This window comes from Caloenas nicobarica, chromosome 3 (genome assembly GCF_036013445.1).
Source record: "Caloenas nicobarica isolate bCalNic1 chromosome 3, bCalNic1.hap1, whole genome shotgun sequence".
NCBI classification, from domain to species: domain Eukaryota; kingdom Metazoa; phylum Chordata; class Aves; order Columbiformes; family Columbidae; genus Caloenas; species Caloenas nicobarica.
Window position 1 is genome coordinate 2,584,866 of NC_088247.1, and position 20,634 is coordinate 2,605,499.

General features: G+C 42.8%; 1 protein-coding gene across 14 annotated transcripts in view; it reads left to right on the forward strand.

Moving 5' to 3' along the window:
• HMBOX1 (homeobox containing 1) overlaps positions 1-20,634 on the forward strand; it is a 125,364-nt gene that overhangs the window by 66,759 nt on the left and 37,971 nt on the right. For all 14 annotated transcript variants that reach the window (XR_010605894.1, XM_065630415.1, XM_065630421.1 and 11 more), the window contains 2 exons: positions 6,685-6,795; positions 13,749-13,902. Coding sequence is in view for 13 of the 14 variants with exons in the window: in XM_065630415.1 (XP_065486487.1) it covers positions 6,685-6,795; positions 13,749-13,902 (265 nt within the window). In the remaining variant the exon portion in view is untranslated. The remainder of the gene's footprint in view (positions 1-6,684; positions 6,796-13,748; positions 13,903-20,634) is intronic.

Here is a 20,634-nt window from a genome sequence, read left to right on the forward strand (position 1 = left end):
CATGATCCCAAACAGTGTCATCTCGGTATTTACAGACTTAAGTCTTGTTGGTAAAGCTGTTTGGAAATCATTCAGTGAACAAGATGAAAAATAGATAAATAAAATTCAAAGAGGGGTCAGTAGCAGATGGTGTAGGGGAGGACCATAAGGTGAAATGATGCTTTTCCAGCCTCCAGTGATCCATATTCAGGATCCTCTTTATTATATTGCGCACGGAGCTGGGACCCTGTTCTTGCTGGGAAAGGGGACAATTCTGCAAGAACAGACCAGCACCCAGAGAGACTGGTGTGCTTGCGGCTTCCACCACTGTTTGCTGTGATACAAACATATAATAATAAATGAAGATAATAATAATAAATAAATATATATAATAGGTATTATATATAAAAATATATAATAATAAAAAAATGCAGAATAGAGTGGCCTCGGCTTTTAGCATTCATCTCTTCTGCCCTGGGAAGAGAGGCAAGAAAGAAATGAAATGAAATGAAAAAATTATGGCTGGCTCTGCCCAGAAGGAGAGTTGTTTGGCTTGGCTACCCATGCTGTGAACTTTCTCCTTTCAATCTCTACCGATTTCTTTACACACACACAATTTTTTAGAGTAGCGATGGGAGGGGAGAATGGCATGGAGAGGGGAAAGGACTGATAATGCATCTGAACAGAGGGTTATTAGACCTTTAGCAGGAACCGAAAACTTTGCTTCCTTACCTACAGCTGGGTTTGAAGTTGGCCACGCTAGACACCCAAGTGATGAACTTTACTATTTGCATGTCTTCAAATTGCAGGTCATGGATTAGCTCATCCAAGTGCAATGTTTCCCCAGCGCTTATAACTATTTGTCACCGTTCTGTGTCTTGTCACATTCTGTTCTTGGTGCAGAAAACCTCCATTGCAACTTCTGTGCCTCGAAACTTCTATTTTACCTTATTTCGCTAATTCTTCAAGCCGCTTAAGATTTCATTCGGAAATACCTTTCTCCTTTTTCTCATCTTAATTCTAATATTGCGATGCACTTATAAAATACACCTTCCTACATCAGCTTCAGCCCTACAGAGCACACTGAGCAGGCTCAAATTTACAAACAGCAACAATAAATGGCTTTTCCTTTTGGTTTTTTCCTGTGATGGAGAGGGATGGAACTGAAAGTCAAAACCAGCCGTTGCAGTAGAACAATTTTTGAGGGTCTTTTAGTCTTTATAAAATTACCAGAAACTTTACAGGTCATTTAGATAATGAATCTGACAGGGAAAATTAAACCTGGAAGACCTTCTATGGGGCTGCCTTGTGTACTGAGAGGAGGGGCAGGTTGGAAAATAGTGAGAGTATTAAATGGTGACTTGAAAACAGAGGAATGATTGATAAGGAGCAAAAACTACCACACCTATTAGTGCTGGTCCTAAATACGGGAGCTGCTTTTTATAGAAACTTTTTAAATGGTGTCTGTAATAAGATAAACAAGAAGCACTTGGGTTGGGCTCTGTATAAATAATCTCCCACTGATAAGAAAAATGACAGTATAAACAGGAGCTAATAATAGTTCCTGCTGAATTTCCTATCTTGTTATTTGAAGCTCCTTTTAACATAACTGCAGCCTGCTTGGGGGTAGGTATTTAGCCCTACATGTCGCAGGTGAGATGCCAAATTTTTATCCACAAGAATTTGAAGTCCTGTGCTGCGATTTGCTTGAATTGCCACCAGAATTGCGTCTGGATACCAAGTAAGTTCTGGTCAGAAGGCAAAGGATAAAGTGACAAATGTAAACTTATTAGGAGATGCTGTCTCTTAGCTTGCAAATCTAGATGGAGGGTGAGGGAAATGTTTTCAGAAATTACCATTTTTCTGAGCCCTTTGTCATGCTAAGTGCGTGGAGGGATGATGCCTCTGCGAGGTTGGGAAATCTTACCTTTTCCAGAGTGAAGGAACAGAAAAAATGTTACTTTCCAGAGGTCACAGTGGACACAGTCTGTGGCAGAGCAGTGTCGTGGTTTGATCGCGGGGTGACAATCAAACCGTGGCAGATGTATTGTTAACCTCCTCTCCTCCACCCTTTCCCCTTCAGCCCCTCCCTCTCCCCCCTTCCCACCAAGGACAGGCGATTGGGAGGGAAAGAAGGACAGAGAGAAGAGGGTTGGAAAAAAATTAAAAATGTTTTACTAATGCTACTAATAAAAATAGAGAAAATAATACAAAATATACAAAACCAATCTTGAAAGTCCCGGCAACTGCTCCGGCAGATGTGGGGCTGGCACCCGAAGTCCTGGACTGGACTCTGCAGCCAAGCGGAGCGGGATTCAGTCTGTCACTGGGCCTCAGTTCGCAGGGACAACTCGCAAGGTCCTCTCCCAATGTCGGCCATAAGGAAAAAGGGACGAGATCCTCGTGGTCCCCCACTTTTATATGAAGTATGACGTGAATGGGATGGAATACTTTAGTTGGTCAATTTTCAGTCCACCTCCTGCTTGCACAGCTCGCGGGATGCATCATTATCAATGACCTTGCATTCCATTGCTATGTCTACCAAAACATGTACCTAACTGAGGAAAACTGCAGTTAGTAAGAAGACTTTAGCTGACAGGGAAATTCATTAAAAGAGAAACTTGTTTTTAACAAAACCAGGACAGCAGGAATTTGAGTTCAGATTTTTTCAATTCTTAGACTAATACCATAAAAACCAAACCACCATTAAAAAAAAAAAGGCAGCAATAAAATGCAAAGGTCATTTTTGGTTTAAAAAAACACATTAAAAATAGAGCTTTGCAGTGTGCAGTTGTGCTACCATTCCCGATTATTCTACTTGTATAATTCAGCCCTGTCCTACTGTCTCTGTCTTAATGGATCTTCAGGACTTAGCTTTATATTATGCTAAACACACACAGTGTATAACATGGTGGAGGGCAGCCCTAAAGCACTGCCGGAGGTAACAGAAATCAAATTCCGTAAGGTTTCAAACCTACGCACAGGGATGCTGCCCACGTGCCAAATTAACTAGTTCCACTGTGATGAGAATTCAGAAAATTACTGAATTACAGATGATCTGAAATGGCAAGAACCCGGGGTTTGAAAATAATTTTCCTTCCTTTTTTTTTTTTTTTTTAGTACTCATGACAACGCAGGGAAAGATTTGTTTTTCTATGATTTTGATCTTCGCAGGTTGTCTGTAAACGAGCTTTGCTAATCTCCTCAATTGATAGCTGTCCTTTGCAAGCGTGTCGTATCTCAAACTAGGGCTTTGCTTACAAACTGAAGAATTAAAACCGTCAGTTACTTTCTTCTCCAAATCTGACGTATTCCAGGTGCTTCTAAAATCGCTCCTGAAGGAAACATTAAAGAAATGCAAAGTAGAGTCGCTGAACGAATCTGTGAAGGTGAAACCCAGTTACCAAAGACGTGATGAGCGGCAGTTTTGAGGGCTGTGAGCAGATTTGCGCTGCAGATAGCAGTTGCCTTCTCTCGATGCTGCATTTTGCTGTTTCCTTTTATGTATTTGAAAAGGAAACTTTTTCCCCAAATAATTTCTGTAGGAGAGAGTGGGGCTGGCCAGAAGAAGAACGTGCCGTCATCTCCGTTGTGTTTAGAATTACGAAGCGTAACCTGCTATGGGAAGGAGTGACGTGTGCCACAAGAAGTCAACGTTTGAATTGCCGTAATCCTTTGTGATCAGTTTTTCTTCACTATTTTCTGTGAGAAAACCACTTGTACTCGGTATGACGTGTTCGTGTCCCTGCTGATGTTGAGCCTTCCTTGAGGTCCGCGATTCGGTTTGAGAGTGAATTTCCTCAAGACAGCTGGATTTTTCAGTACCCCAGAGAACTTATTAATCTGCTTCTGGCAGCAGGATGATTTCTTTCCTTTTTTTTTTTCCTGCCAGTGCAATTTCCTAAAGTAGCGTGATTACCGACAATGTGACAGGATGGGACTGGTACTAGTCACTCTGACTCAATGATATAAAACCCACTGGAGATGCAAAAAATTCTGACGTGACAATTTGGGGGTTTTTTTGATTGAAGGGAGTGAAGTTTGTGATTTAAGACGCTGTACCGGGATTTGGGAGATCCTGGAGCAGTTCTTCTGCTGCTGTGACCTTGAATCGATACACAGTTTGGAACCTACAGTTTTGGGGGCTCTGGATGGAGTTGACACATAGATGAAAAATATTTTCTATCTTAAAAACAAAAAGAGGAGGAGAAGTACAGGTAGAGGAAACCTTTAAGAAGCTCGGCTCTTACCACAGATCTCTGAAATGAGGAGAGAAGATAAAAAAACCAGAAAAAGATGGTAGGAAATGGGATGTAAAGGGTCTTTTGTAAAGGAGCCTTTTGGCTCCTGCTCCTTTGCTTTGTCTCAAGCGCATTGTCTGGAGTGGGGAACATCTGCACCGCTGGGCACCACATCAGGCACCATTTGGTTTTTCCACTCTACCGATCTTATGGAAGATACTTTATCTCTATTTATAGTGTTTTATCTAATAATGCTTTGCGTTTATATCTTACGTTGTTATCCAAACACTCGAGAAACACTAATTCGCTGCAGCAAGTGGACAGGACTAAGTAAATTAATGATGCTGTTGCCCATTGATTAATAGGAGTGAGAAACAAACATTTGTGTTCCACAGAATCACAGAATGTTAGGGATTGGAAGGGACCTCGAAAGATCATCTAGTCCAATCCCCCCGCCGGAGCAGGAACACCCAGATGAGGTTACACAGGAAGGCGTCCAGGCGGGTTGGAATGTCTGCAGAGAAGGAGACTCCACAACCTCCCTGGGCAGCCTGGTCCAGTGTTCTGTCACCCTCACTGAGAAGAAGTTTCTTCTCATATTTAAGTGGAACCTCTTGTGTTCCAGCTTGAACCCATGGAGTGTTTTCCACAGGAGTGTAAAAAAAATTGGCTTTTATAAATAATAATAGTAGGTGAAGAGCTGCAAATTTTCGAAACTTGCTCATTTCACTGACAATCAGGCATCTAGATTGCATGATTTCAACAGACTGAAGCCATGTTTTGGGCTGGAGAGTTTTATCAACTTCGACTGACTTCTTTCAGTATCAACTTGTACGCTTCCACAGTTACTTGATGTAAACTTGGCAGGATCTAAGGTTTGTGTTTGGTTGAATAATTCCACTTCCCTAGTAGTATAAACTCAATTATGTTTCCCAATTTGAGCCCTGGGGATAGTCAAGTCTCGCCTGCCCCAGCTGTTCCTGAATTCTTGCAGCTGTGGGGCAAACCCAGTTACTGGGAATGGGTGTTAAGAAGATAATTAAATGTATGAGGAACAAAACCAAACCAGGATATATTTTGTGGGCAGAGCTCTGCTGAATAGCAGTAAACTTCTGTTCTCGAAACAAAACACACTTCTCACTTTTCTCCAGGACAATTAGAACTTCATAAGCTCTGGAATTCTGTATAAGGAAGAGCAGTTGAGAGCATGATCCATGTGATTTAGAAAAATCTTTTTGGGATAAACCCACCTGAATATGATGCCTGAGAGTCAAGTTTAATCATTCTCAAGTTAAGTACCTACAGTGTTCAATGTGCAAAAAAAAAGGCATAGTAAAACCTCTGTATTAGAAGTGGTAAAACTACAGGGAGTTGTTTTTCATGAGTCAATATGACCATGAGATCTTCCAGAACCTTGATGCATCTCAGGAGGGGAGAGGTAGTTGGGTTTTGGGGTGAAAACCAGCGTTTTAGCTGCCTGGGGCTGATCCCCAAGCAGGTGGTGGTACAGGTGGTGCTGAGCAGTATGTTGGGACTGCAGCACCTCCTAAAACTGGAGCTTCAATGTGGTTAACCCCTTCTGGTAGCTGAGGAACCTCGTGGAAAACACAGGGAGTCCTGCCCGCAGTACTGCTCCAGTTAGTCATCAAACGATGTATCTGTTGATCATTTCAAATGAACCTACAGTTCACCTCTTAATGCACTTTTAAACCTCTTGCTTCGTTTTTTCTCCTTCTAATCACTTTTTTTCCCTTTCTGCATTGATCCTTCTTTCAACGTCATGCTTTGGAAATAACTGGATTAACTTCTAGGGGGTTTTTCTCCCTTTTACTGTTTTCTTAGAAGTCTTGTTTTAAAAAATCCGGAACTCTTGTCCCTAATCTTGCCTGGATACCTAGAGCTTGAATCCTTCCTCGCTGACAGTTGCCTTTTCTGTTTCATTAATATTTCTGGCTGTTATAGCTGCCAATAGTTGACTTGCTCCGTTCCTGGGCCGATTTGATCTATATCACATAAACTATTTCTGTGTTTATCTCCCTCCTTATTCAAACATTGAATGATAATGATCTCCTAACTATCATTATTTATATATCATAGTGGGTAAGGGACTTGTTCCCTTTTCACAGGCGAAGAAATTTTACAACCAGGGAAGTTGTGGACAATTCAGGTCAGCAGCAGATTTATTTGGCTTCCCAGTTTGTGCCCAGTTTGCTTGTAGATTGATCACGCTGGTTCCAGGAGATACCTTGAATAAAGCTGAAAATAACAACAGGGAGAAATTAAAGAAGTTAATGATGGGGGGTGAGCTTGAACTCTCTGCTTTTTCTGTGATTGAAACAGTATGAGTTCCTAGGCTTTGCAAGTCAACACCTTTTATCACTATATAAACCACTTTAAAATGTTTTTAAAAGAGTGAATTTTCTCTTTTCCTCTTTCTCTCTCTTTATTTTATTTTTTTTTGCAGGTATCAGCCAGAGCCGGATCTCCCATTGGCTGTTGCAGCAGGGGTCGGACCTGAGCGAACAAAAGAAAAGGGCATTTTACAGATGGTACCAGCTTGAGAAGACAAATCCCGGTAAACAAATACAGCCTAAACATCTCCTGCTGTGTTATTTATGGAGAAGAAGCCTTTTGTCACTGTTTATTATCACTGGTTGTTCCGTTCTTGGGCTGATGTACTGAAGAGGTGTTCCCTCTGACCAGTTGACTTTTTAGGGAGGGTAGGAACAAATCTGCGCTTTGCTTTGCAGCAAATAATGCAGAGCTGAGTGATCCATCGCTGCCTGTCCAGCTCCATGGTCACGGTCACTTGTCCTTTCCTCTCCCCGCTTGACAACTCTGCGAATCAGAAACAGTCCGTAAAGTTGTAGCCAGCTGACATGAAATATATGCCGAAGCTCTTAAGAATGAACAGATAGAAATCATTAATAGTGGCTGCATGATATAAAGCAGTGGCAAAAAAATGCACATTTGGGCAGAGAGGAACTTTGGGATAACTTCAGGGGGTTTGGGGTTGGATCTTGAGCTCAGGGATGGGATGTCGATAGGTACAATGATAAGTTGGAGATGTGTCTCTCAAATCCCACCTGCTTCTCCAAATCTCAAAATAGATCTTAAATATAAAAAGAGAAGTAAAGCTCCTCATTATCTTTAACTAACCAGCAATCTTCAAAATCACAGTTGAATTAATTTCCTTGCATTATGCTTCTCCGTAGATTGGGTTTGACCGCAGTTCTTTTTTTTTCCCTTTAGCGGTTTTATTGTAAAGATAAAAATATTTATGTTTAATTTCCTTTAAACAATGGCATGATTAAATTAGCTGTGTAATTGTTTTAAGGAATTTAAGACTCATGCTCTCTAATGTGAACTCGGCTTTAATATCCAGAATTTTATTAAGAAAAATTCCACTGGAAACAGATCCTTGAAACTCCTGCTTTGTGTGTAAGCTGAAAATCGAGCGGCTCCAGCTGCCCGTTGGCCTGAGAACACTTGAGCTTCAAGCCGGGTGGGTTCAAAGTGACGACCGAGCCTGTCCTTTCTGTTAAGCATCTAGAAAAGCGTTTAAAGAATGAAAGTGCCAGAGTTGTGAGGACCTGCCGAGCTGCGGGGATCACCGAGAAGCCTCGATTTTTGCGGTGGCTGGAATTGTGACACCGAGGATCAGCAAAGCTACAGCCGTTTGGTGTCGGCTGCTTTGAAAGCCATGTGTGTTGCACCCTACGAAGTAACTCTCGGCCGTTTCCTTTTGGTGGAAGGTGTTGCCTCCAAAAGAGGGAAGAGAGGTTATTTGGAAGGTGTATTTTGCCAAAAAAAAAAGCCCCAAAGCCCTCTCCTGACAATGAAAACTCCATCTTTTCTTGCCAATGTTGTTTGGAGTTGTTTAAGAAATAGTATTCTGGGCTAAGAGAAGCCTTGTCAAACCTAGCACTAAACTCTTGGCTTCTTCCTCTTAACCTTTCCCCGTATCCGCAAGCTCACATCGTGTTTGTCCTTTTGCTCTTGAGAAGTGTCTAAGGAGGGAAGAACTTGCCCGCTGAAGGTTACGGCTTACCTGGAAATGAACCGACGTTAACCTCTGCTTTTCTGACATCTTCTCTTGCTGAGCTCTTGTTCACTTCTGTTAATACACAGATGGAAAAATGTCTTTAAAAGTGGTTGTTGCAGAATAACCTTTTTCCAAATAAGAGATCTTGTGCGGTATTTCCAAGATGTATAAAAGGCAAAATGGCTCCTCTGCCTATACCAAGCAACTATTTGGAAACACTTGAATTCCCTTTAGAACCAAATAATATTCAGTTTCTTTTTGGAGACTGAGGCAAGGAGGAGAACCCTCTGTTTTCCTGTAGCTGTTGGAAAAACCTACTTGAGGAAAATGTGGTTGTATTTATTTATTTATTGTAGGATGATCCACTACTTTGAGTTATTGCCATCTACTGTATTGCAGGTCAGGCTGGCCAGCCGAGAGATAGTTAACATGCACATGTGCAAGTGCATATGGTGTTTTAAAGAAGGCATAAACCAAAGAATCCTGGGTTTAAATTACGGTTATAAAATCAATTTGGAGCCAAAGGTTTGGATACTGCTTACAGTATCCTGTGATGAGTGGAATAGACTGGCTGCTCTGTTGCCTTCTTGGATTCGGAAAATGAAGAAATTAGTAAAGCCTCCTGCCGTGTTCACAAAGAAGATTGTTCTCCTTCAAATTTAAGACATTAAATGACTGGCATGTGTTTTTTCTAGTCACTTCCTAGGAAGTGACATTTGGCTTTCTATTCTTTAATGCCCCATCTTTTCCAATTCCAGCTTCTGGGAATAAAATCTCAGTCGTTCTCCTTTGGGTGATGGCGTCAGGTCCCTCTGTGCGGCAGCACCTGCACGTTGGAGTTACCCATGGGCAAAGTGAGGCCTTTGGGGACTTTTAGTTCCCCCATTTCTTCAAATTCCTTATTTTGGGAAAGTGGATCTTCAGACTAAGTCCATTTTCTGGCTGCATTTGTTCCATAATGGGAAGAAAACTTAAAATGAAAACAATCTGAAGGACAAGGGCACCAGATATAATCAGTTTATGACCTGTAAATGAGGAATAGTTGTTTAGTGAGGCGAGGACTGGAGATCCCTTGGCAGACCTGGAGTCTTTCCCTGGCTCTGCCGGTTTTGCTGGATGACTCTTAGGGAATTATTTCCCATTTGCACCTACCTTTCCCATCTCCTACTTAAAGACGAGACCATTTCCCCATGCGGGACTTGCCTGTTGGGTCCTCGCAGCAGGGAATGGCTTTTGCTATTTTATATATTGCACCCAGCCAGGAGTTTCTAATAATATAAGGGACATAAGATGACTTACAAATACATCAAGAGATTTTCTTTTCCTTTTTTTTCAAAAGTATAATGCTGCTATATAATGCTTTAAGTCATCCCCAGGCAGCCCTACATCTGATAACCAAAGAACTTCACGTCGTGGAGCCTTACGGCAGTTTTGAGGCATCGCCGCTGTTGAGACGTTGCGAGATGTTGCTCCTGTACAGAAGGGACTCAGCAATTGCATCACGTTTCTTATTTGCCGGCGTGTTTTGACCGCTCGAATACACTGGTATTTGCTTGGGTTTGATTGCTGGTTTGCAGGGGCAGTTTTCTCCTGTCTTTGGCGGTGGGTGTCCAGCAAACTGGAATATTGCGGAAGAGACTCAAGTCTCATGGATCAGGAGAAATAAAAACCCACGCTTTTTCTACTGTATGCAATAATCTTGCTCAAATTTTCTTGATCAACGTTTTCCTGGTAGGAGTGATGTTGGATTAATAGCAATTCTGCGAATTCCAGTGTACTAGCAATTGTAATTTTTTCTGGAAACTGTTGCCAATTAGAGTGAAAGGCAGTTTTTTATTGAAGGGAAGAAGTCAGTGCTAAATGCTAGTGTGTTAAAGGTCTTTAATCCAATTAATAGGGATGCTTTTCATTTAGATCGGCCTTTTTTTGGACAGGCATCGCATCTCTTGTGTTTTGCGGAGGACTGAGAGCATTTTGGCAGTTAGATAAACAGTGTATGTTTCAGAAGCCAGAATATGAGTGCACAGAGTCCTAGAATGTTCTGATTTCTTTTTTCGGAGCCAGTAGTTTTCAATAAATTATTGTATATTTCATTTTACATTGGTGGTTGTTAGCCTGATTAGTTTGGCAGGCACCGGGTCTTGGGCAACGTGGAAAGTTTGTTATGGAATAACTTTAGCGTGTCTTTTGCCTCTATGTGCTGCAAACTGAAGCTGGCACCTAAAAATGATGTGTTGAAGCTACAGATGGACACAGACTGATTCCATTTAGGCTGGATATTTATTTCTGCCAGTCTTCTGTAATAGAAAGGCAGCTGTGGTCACCTTGGAGAAAACCGTGTGCTCTTCTTCCTTGAACAAAAGGGAAAAAGAAAGATAGTTATTATCAAGATGTAGCATCTCTTGCGTTATTCCCATAGCAGCTCTTGTTTAGCTATAAAAGAAAAGCCTACAAAGAAAAGAAGAAAAAATCAGGGGCTGGATCTCCTGTGAGAGTTGCCCTGGAAATGGATTGTTGGTGATTTACTGTTTTACAGAGAAAATAGTCCCAGCTCTGATCCTTCCCATCCGAGCAGTGAGCTCTGGAGGGAACCGGCTGCTGATTCAAACCTGGCCCAGCTCTGTACTGACTGAAAGGTGTTTATTACGTGATCTCGGGTCAGGCTGGCTAAAAATACAGTGTGACATCTGTTCTTATCAGTATCATATCGGTACTTGCTGCAAAGTTTTGATGGTGAATGGTTTCTCGGAGCGGGGAGGTGGCCTGAGGCTCCTCTGACCGTTCTGTGCACCTCCCTGTACGCAGGGCTGCTCCGAGACCCGTGACGTGGAGCAGCAATCGCATGTGACGCTTTTTGGAGCAACGCTCTTTCTTCAGGATGGTGTTTGGGGTGTGCTGAGAGCCAGCAGGCTCTTGCCGCGGGGAATTTTGAGTTTGGAGCTGCATTCCAGCAGCCTCCGCTCCCCAAAACCCACCTGCAGCATCCCCAAAGTCAGACCCCGCATTTGAGAAAACGCTGCCTTGCACAAAGAAAATACTGTTGCAAAAGATCCTCAGCGCTGGCAGGTAGGGAGAGATCTCACTTTTCATTTTTCTCCGCAAAAGGAGTTCTTCCCACAGGGTTCACCTCTACACCCCTTACAGATGTCTTGCTTTTTGATGCATATTCCAAGATGAAAATCTCATACTGCATTTGCTCCGCTCATTCTGCTCAAGAAAGAAGTTTCACTTTGTAAAGGCCGTTTGAGGGGTTTGTAAAAGGAATCTGACCTGGTAACTTGGGATGTAAATTATTACGTTGGAAAGCAGAGGAGCTGGGTGAATATTGCAATGAAGCTTTGGAACGGCAGAATAAACAGGACCCCAAAGCGCTCACTTAATTGAGGGGGATGAAGAAAATCTCCATAGTTGCCTTATCGAATGTGACGCTAGTGTATATTCCACCACTTTTGCCAGTGACCGATAAATCCGAGCACATTTTGTGCCTCTCTGTGCGTTCGCATGTTTCCATCTTTATGTGTGAGCAAAACCAGAGGTGGGCACTTGCTTGTAATTCTCAGCATACTTCTCTCTTATCTGCTGCTGATATTGATGTTACTCCGTAGAAAAGAGAAATATTTTCGATTCAGTAGATGAACGTATCAGTAGCAGGAGAAAATTGATGCTTTAAATGCCCTTTTTTTTCCCAGCCTTTGTCTGAAGAGTCTTGGGCGACTTTAATAGAAGTATTCTGCATCTCTCACCTTGATGTTGGGCATCACTGATATTCCTATATTCTCCCTGTGAAAAGAAATCCTCAGATAGAGGAAATATATTGCTTAGACCATGCAGGGAAAGCTAATTTCTTGTCCTATTCTCCCCTGCCCCTTTTAAAAATTATTTTTAAAACTTTTTTTAGGTTTTGTATATATGTAAAGCCTAGCGACCCGACGCTGACCCAAACCCCCAACCTGTGCAAATACTAGAAAGAGTAGATAAGGAATTTTCCTCGAAATGCCCTCCCAATAAATTGGCAGTATAGGAAATAGTTCATGTGTCAATAAAATTTAGGAATCTGTGTAGGCTCGGTAGCTGGGGATTAGTGAGAGTCGCCACCCATTGTACATGCAAGGCGGAGATTGTGGCCTTGAGTTCCTCCAGACTTCTCCTGGGTCAAGTTTTTAAGTAGTTCTGGGCTCTGCTGCCTGACACAGAAACAAACCCCTGGCAGGAGGGAAATACTCATCGTGCATTTCTGGAGAGGAACGGAGCCAAATGCATAAATAGCCAATTTCTTGCTTTTTAACTCTAGGAATTCGTTTAGTGGTTAAACTCTAAGTTCCCCTAACCCTGTTACTCTGTTTTAAATTAAACAAGCGGTGTTGTTTCGCTAACGCAGTATGTTTTTGTGATTAAATCCTAACCATTTGGAGCAAGTCTGTGTACTCGGAGGGATTTACTGTCTCAGCCCTGCTTTTACATGTTCCTCCCATGCACACAGCTGCCTGTGGCTCTTCCGTCTCTCCAGGCTGGTTCAGGGCATGAATTGCAGTTGAGCTCACAATGCATATGGGACGTAGGTGGTGATTTATCTTTTCATCCACCTGTTTGCATTTGGTTTTAGTTTGGTTTGGGTTTTTTAAATTTTTTTGCACACAAGAACTGCTATTTCTTCCCTCTAGAGAAAGTCACTGATCACAAAGTTGCCCTTCAGAACATACCCTGTTTTACCTACTAATGTCCTATGCCAGGTTCCCATCCTCAGCCAAGCGATATAGGAAAGATCGGTCTCCCAGTGGGTCTTGATTTATGTTCATTTATTAACTGAGGAGCTATTGTGGAAAGAATCAGGGGTAAGTTTCAAAGGGCTTTGCGCCAAGTGCTATCTCTTGCTTGATGTTTTCCAGCTCAGGCTTCATGAAAGGAGAAATATATCCATAGAAGGGGGACAGAAGAGGAAAGGTGTGGTGTTAATCTGCTTTCAGTGACTTTTTCAGGCAACCTGGCACTCAGGAGCCCGTGTTTGCAGAGGTCACAGGGTGTGTTTCTATCGGTGGAGCTATTTCAAAGTGTTTACTCAGCTCTTCGGACACATCAAAATCCCTTTGGTACAAATTTACATTTTGCCTCCTCAGACCGTTGCACAAAGAAATAGAAACCTGCTGTTTCCCTTTTTGTGGCAGAAGAGGTAAAAGCACAACCTAAATAAATCCTGGAGCATAGATCACCTGTTCTGTACGACCCTTTTCCCCTTGACCAAGACAGGAACAGCTTTTCTTATCAGCTCTGTTATGTTTCCCTTAGATTTCACCTCTACCTGGGAGATTGGGGATGGGAACTCCAGCTGACTTTGTATGTCTTTAAGGTGTCTTTGTTTGATAACGCTTTACTTTTTTCAGTTTGAATGGTTTCCTCATCTGTCTTGTCTTTTTTTTCACGAGCAGGAGAGAGAAAATGGGCATGACTTTTAATCCACTAGGAAACACAGTATTTATTATTCTTAGGGGCTACGTTAAGCATGAGACCCGCTCCTATCCCGATAGAAGAGCCAGAATGGAGACAGACGCCTCCCCCAGTCACAGCTACCTCTGGGACCTTCAGACTACGGCGAGGCAGTCGGTTCACGTGGAGGAAGGAGTGCCTGGCTGTGATGGAAAGGTACGTCACTTCGGGGTTACAGACATGGGCATTTTAAAGCCAATACAAATATCCTTTTCCCTGCGCCGGTGAACACCAGCTTCATTTTGCTTTGATGTTGTGCGGGTTAATAACAGTGTAATCGTTTGATTCTCAATGGGAGAGTGGGAGGAGCTATTTCACCCGTTTTCTTGTTTAAAAAGATGTTATACTTCTCTAGACAGTATCTCATTTTTTTGTAGCCCCTAAGACATCTTGTTCTCGCTTCAGTATTGGTGTCCAGCTCTTCCTTTGCTTTTGCAGAAACCTTTCCATCCAGCCCCACGCAGGCTCTGTCGCTGTGGGGCTCTGCACGCTCTTTACATTACACATTTCTCCTTTCCCAACTTACTGATTTATCCTCATGATGTACCATGTTATTTTATGGCTTATACTGGCATTTCAGCAGCCCTATGGATTGTTCAGGATGCAGAGCTTTGCCTAATAAGCAGTAGATTCCTTGTCCAAAAAGGCTCTTAGAGCCCTTTTATATGGGAACAGCACAGAGCAAAGTGGATCTTTCAAATACACATGCAGAGTGGCAGGTGATCATTAGAGCTCCCAGCTCCTCGGTCCTGCGGAGACAGAGCGCTCGCTGAGCCCGGGTGCCTGAGCGCTTTGCCTTCCCCTCTGCTTGCAGTAATGTCTCTTTTGTGGATAATATCGTATAATAGAAAAGGGCCAGGGAACTCAAATGGAGTTTAGGGATGAATGCTTGTTTCTGTTAAGGGCTAAATGGCTGGGAGGAGTTTCCTTCTCTCTGAGGAACCTCCTTGCTGTGAAAGCACCAGATGACTGCGTGTGCTACGCTCCTCTCTGGTTTGCAACTCCATTAAGTCCTTGGCCAGCAGATTTTTGGGATGTGCTTTTGCTTTCTGTAATGCTCCTCTTGCTCGCACAAGGGTCTTTGGAACGGATTAGGAGCAGAGAGCATCCCCTTTTCCCTAAGCTAAGACCAAAATACCGAGTTCTCTCAGGGACCCAAGACATTTTACACACAAGATGGACATATTCGTTCTCCTGTGTGGCCACAGGCCATCACGGGGCCTTTGCAGGGCTGAGACCAGGATCTGAGTGTTTATTTCCATAATCTGTCCTGGCACAGCACTGATGTTTTCAGGTTTGGCTGAATGTATCTCCAAAGGAAATAATGTAAACATTTGAAATCTGTTTTGCTAATGCAAAGTCCTGAAATCTGATAGCACATAGACTGTGTTTTTCCAGCGTCCCACTCCGCACAGGCAGCACAACATGCAGTGTAGGATCTTTAGCACTTTCAAATGCTTGCGTGACTGTCATGATTGCAGTGTGTAGGATGACAAAAATGTTTCAGCTCTGTGAACCTTCAGGGCAGGACCATCTCCTTATCAACCCCTGGTGAGTGAAATATTTAGTTACTCCAAAGTAGAATTAGAACTCTGGGTATGGATGTGTTTCCTTCTTGGTTTCTGTCTAGCCTAAAGCGTGATAACTGCTCTTATTTGCTGTTGGAATCATGATAGTGGAGACACAAAGCAGAAAGAGAAAGCTAAGCCAGCCAGGTCCTTCAGCTCCCTCCTAAAGCCAGGCTTTGCTGAGACACTCAAGGAGTCAGACAACCTGTAACGGTTTGGTATCTGTTAGAAAGATGTGAGGTTTAGTTTTGTGTTTTGACACTGGAAATCGTCCAGTTGTGCATGCAGATCTATAATCACGTGACCTAATTTGTCGTTACAGTCTTTCTTATTTGTCGTTCTCGGGTTTGTTTGCTGTGTCTTGTGCTCTGTAAGGTCTTTGCTGCTGGGGTTTTCTTCCTATTCTGCTGATAAATGAAGACTTCTGCCACATTACCTTAATCCTGGCTTTAATATCAGTTTGCAAAGCTCTTGCTGGGTCACCGCTAGCACTGAATTTCGCAGCCCTGTGTGTGGGTGCTGGAAAGTGTGGCCAAGGGCTTTGACTTGAGGCAAGAACACAGTAACCTCGAGCTGTGGTAAGAGCTTTGTCTGACAATAAAACTACACCATAAAGCAAGTTGGAAATGCGGTTGTTTAACTGTTATGCTTTTAATAGGCCTAGCTGAACTGTGAGGATGGAGCTGGTTTATGTGACAAGTTTTGAAAGAGTGGGAGGAAAATACCCCTTTGGGAGCCGTAGGAAGAAGGGAGCTAATGTCACTTACAAGTCACCAGAGTCTTCCAGGCTTGTCCGTGATGTGACTCGTATCACCAGCCTGCGTGGAGGTGACCAGACCCCTGCACATCAGGTTCACTTGGTGCCATAGGGTGAGGAATAAACATTTGCCCCCCTGAAATGCTGGTTTACATTGCAAGTGTTGTGGTGCCATTTATCCACTCGTTTGCTTTTTCCTTTTGACAGTGAGTGAAGCCATCTTACTCAGTTTAATCCAGTATTTTCCTTAATTAAACACAAGTTGCATTGCGTTTGTATGTTCTGCAGCATCTTGTGCTGTTGGTGCGGGGACTTAGGCACCTGCTTTTGAGCTGCTGATTTGGGAACATCCGTAAAATGCTTGTTCATCCAGGCTTCTAGCTATTCGGCAATGAGAAACAGAGATCCAGGAGACAATTCCATCCCACTAATGCAACTATAAGCACCTTTCTGGCTGCAAAAGAGGAGCCTTCTGCTATTAGATGTAACTCTGGCGATTTTGTTCAATGCCTGAAGATAAGAGGGTTGATTCTAGACCTTAATGGCAACTCCTGGGTTGGGAATGCAGAGCTACTTCTTCCTATAAACTTCTGAAACGTTGCTGTGAAGCTGTATAAACATTTTTTGGGGCGAGGATCAAAGTCTTGGGCTGCTCTATCAGTTAATTGTGGTACGTATTTTTGACTTGGTAAGAAATGTGGTCGCTAAAAGTCAATGTGGCAAACCAGCTGAGAGCCCTTCAAGGAAAAAAAAACCAGAATTTGATTGCAAAAATTAGAGAGGTTTGCTTGTAAGAGCAGGCTCTTAAAGTGCACAGCACCGGTCAGGATTTGGCCTGTGAAATGAGAGGGCGAGGGTCGAAGGACTAGTTTCTCTTTTTTAAAAGATTTAAACCAACAAAAATTCCAGTGCAATTAATTATTAGATTGCTGCCAAGCTGATATAATTAAGACTAGAGTTAGGGCCAGCACGTATACTTAAATGTCTAATGTACATAAGTGTCTGCATACTGTATATGTGTATTAAAGAAACTAATTGGTTTATACTGGGTTTCCAGAATGCTGCTTGTGGTTTCTGTAATTCAATTCTCCAGCCTTTACTGCTTTTTTGGAAACCCTCCCAGAGTGGTTTGCTAGTCGCTAGGCTTAGATTTCGGACAATAGATTCAGGTCTCTTTCTCCCTCTCTTTCTCTCTCTCTTTTTTTTTTAAATATCTCTCGGAATATTTATGCTCTGAAGGTTAAGAGGAGCAGTAGTTGCAGAAAGTAAAGTTCTATATTTAACTGCAGACTAGGTGTGGTTCAGCCGACTGCAGCACGAGCTCCTTCTCGCCGCCGCACTCCCGAGATCAACCTTGACCCGCTCCCTTCTCCTGCCTCCTGCTCCTGCAGTCTGCTGAGTTTTGCGTGCGGGGATGTCGGCGTGTGGCTTTACCCTCCTTTGGGAACTACAGTAGTCCTTTCTGGGAAAAGCCGAGGTTAAACTTGAAAGTCTGTTTCTGGTTCAGTTCTTCTGCGTTTCGTCTTGTCCAACAGACAATTTTTTTTTTTTCTTTTCTCTGCTTTACTACTTCTTTTCAACCCCTCTCATTAGAACTACGAAACTGAAAATTCCCTTAGGGTTTTTTCTGGTTTAGTGAAGCTGTGTTGTCTTGTCTATCTCTCTTTTTTAAAATCAAATGTGCTTCTCCTCTAATCATCTGTTAGAGTTGAGGTTTATCTTCTTTTTCAGACAAAAATACCACCCACGATTGGCAGCAGAATCAATGACAATATACCCGTTTTAAGGCACTTCTGTTGAGTGTCACTGAAGCTGGAGGGGTGGGGGATTGCGTGTTGTTTTTTAAGTATATGCTTTATCCAAAGATTAAAATAACTGTAAGTTCTGCTCTAAACAAAATGAATAATTCATCAGTTGAAAGTATTTCACTTTGTCTAGGCAACAGGGACTTTGCTTTCAGGTTGAGGGTTATTTGGTTTGATTTTATGGCTCTGTTTTTTTATTTTAACACTTTTCTGTGCTTTTGAACCATCATTTTGTAAAGATGTATTTAGATTAAATAAGAGTGGATGATATAGATACCTACTATTCCCGTTTCATAGATGGAAAAACAAGAGTCAGGTGTTTCATTTGGCCTTGCGATCCAAGGCAACTTTATTCATAAGAGAAATTGGTTTAGATTTCTCACGATACCAAGGGTATGGTTTCGTGATACAGCTCAGCTGAATTAACGGTTTGTCACCATCTCATCCTTAGGTGTTATCCTGTCTCATCGCTCTTCTCGATTCCTCCTCCATTTCCCTGCTCCTGCCACCCTGCCTTGCGCCAGATGTGCTGCCTGCCTGATTGAAATACCAGCCAATTCAGAAAAAAACCAAATCCTTTTTATCTCCCCCCTGCATTTGATTGAATTGGTTCAGCTTGCCGTGCGATGAGGGGGTGCCAGACCTGGAATGTACAACAGGGAAGGGGAAGCTGAACAAAAAGATGCACAAATTTTCCATGGTGTTTTTTGTCATCTGCGTGGTTTTCTTGTGATTTTTGCTTGGTTTGAATTGGATGCCCCATCCTTGGAGACATCCCAGGCCAGGCTGGACGGGGCTCTGAGCAACCTGAGCTGGTGCAGATGTCCCTGCTCATGGCAGGGGGTGCACTGGGGGAGCTTTAATGGTCCCTTCAACCCAAACCATCCTGTGATACGATGGTTCTACGCTGACAGTTGCGCTTTGTCCTTTGATTTTTGCCAAAGAGCAGGAACATCTCGCTGTAGCACCCCTGCCAAACTCTTTGTCTAATTTGACCCGGTCGTATTCTTGTTCCCCCTTTAAATCAGACCCAAATTGACGAGGAAAGTCATCTCCCGTCCCTGCTGCGTTTCCTTCACACCATAGAAGATTGAGCATCGTGCACCCTCCTGAAAGAAGCACCTTCTGCCGTGGTCAGGCCGGCAGAGCACTGCGCTTGGTTCTGGCCCTGAGCGATATCAGCCCTGACATGCGTTATTAGAAATTCTTCCGATTGTGAAAGCGCTATTACTGCAGCTCTCCTGAGCGCCGGGGTTTCCACGGCTTCCCTGGGGAAAATGAGAGCTCTATTAGCTCCTGAAATTCAGTTAGGAAATTTTCTTAGTTAATTTAATCCCATTACTCTTAGTTATGTCTTCTAGCAGAACCTTAATACCGGCCCCATAGGGGATCTAAGTTTCCTGTGCAAGGCTTTGGAGGAGATTTAAGTTTTGGATTCATTGCGTTTCTCCCTTTTCAAGCTGACAACAGAGCAGGAAGTAATGTCTTTCGGTCTCTTCCATTAGGCTTGTACATTGTTAGAAACAGAACATCAGTTTCTCATCAATATAACGATGTCCACCGCTTGGCTCGGGGATGCTGCTCGTCTTCCTCGGGTTTGTTTTGCAGACTGCAAAAGAGGTGAGGAGTGTTGAGAGTTTGGCTGGGCCGTCCCTGTGACCCTCAGATGTCATCGAACCTTTTGGTGACTCACTGTTCTTACCCGTAAAATATCTACAACCTGCTGGGGAGACTGAGCCAAAGCAAAGAAAGGATGAGCAAGATGCTAAAAACCTGCAGCTCTTGGGTTACCGAAAAAGATTGGTGTCGGGCATTAGGGAAAACTTTCCAAATTAGGAATGGTTGAGCACTAAGGTTATCTACAGAAATTATGCAACGTTTCTCAGGAGCAAATGAGCTAAAATCTGCCAGGATGGTTCTGTTATATTTGATCTTAACGCAGAGGGAAACATCAGGTGACGTCTTTACATGATTTTCCAGCTTTTTCTATTCTGTCATAAGGTGTTGATTAGTCAGCAACTTGCAGTGGGAGGTTTAACTTCATCAAATCCCTTGAGATGGTAGGAAGGGAGTGTTTTTTCAGGATCTTTGCTGTTCACTTTGCACTTTGCAAAGGCATTCAGGAAAGTTCACTTGACAATTTAGACACAGGCAGGATGGTTTTATTGTCTGGAAGTTCAAATGCTTTGGCTCAGGGTCATTGCTGTAAGTCTTCATAAAATGCAAGAGCAGCCATTTTATGCTTGCTACACAGTATCTTTCTTCTTTTGCATTAGATCAAGCAATGTTCCCTCTTAGACATGCATAATATTCGAGCTTCCTATTCTAATCAGCCATAAGCAAATCTCAGTTGTTTGGCAGCTTGCATGCGGTAAAATACAGCACTGGGATGTCTGTCCAGGGTGCTCGCCAGACTCTGGTTTCCTGAAGGATCCAGCACCTAATAGGTTATTTTTCTTTTTCAGCGAGCTCAGGTGCTTTTTGTATCTTTGTGTTCTCTTTTTTTTTCTTTTTTTAATAACAAAAAGAGCGATCTGTGGGAGGGGCGACTCCTTGCAGCAGACTCCAGATAGAATTTTTGTACCTGCCAAGGTCAAAATAATTGAAATCAACATTTGCAAAAGGAGCCTTGTCAATCTGACTGGCTGCTGCAATACACCTACGTTTTAAGAATGGGAATTCTTCTATAGTCCAGATACTCTCCTGCATTTCTCCAGGACCGGTTACCTCTGTGTTCTGTCTCCCTGCTCGTGAAGGT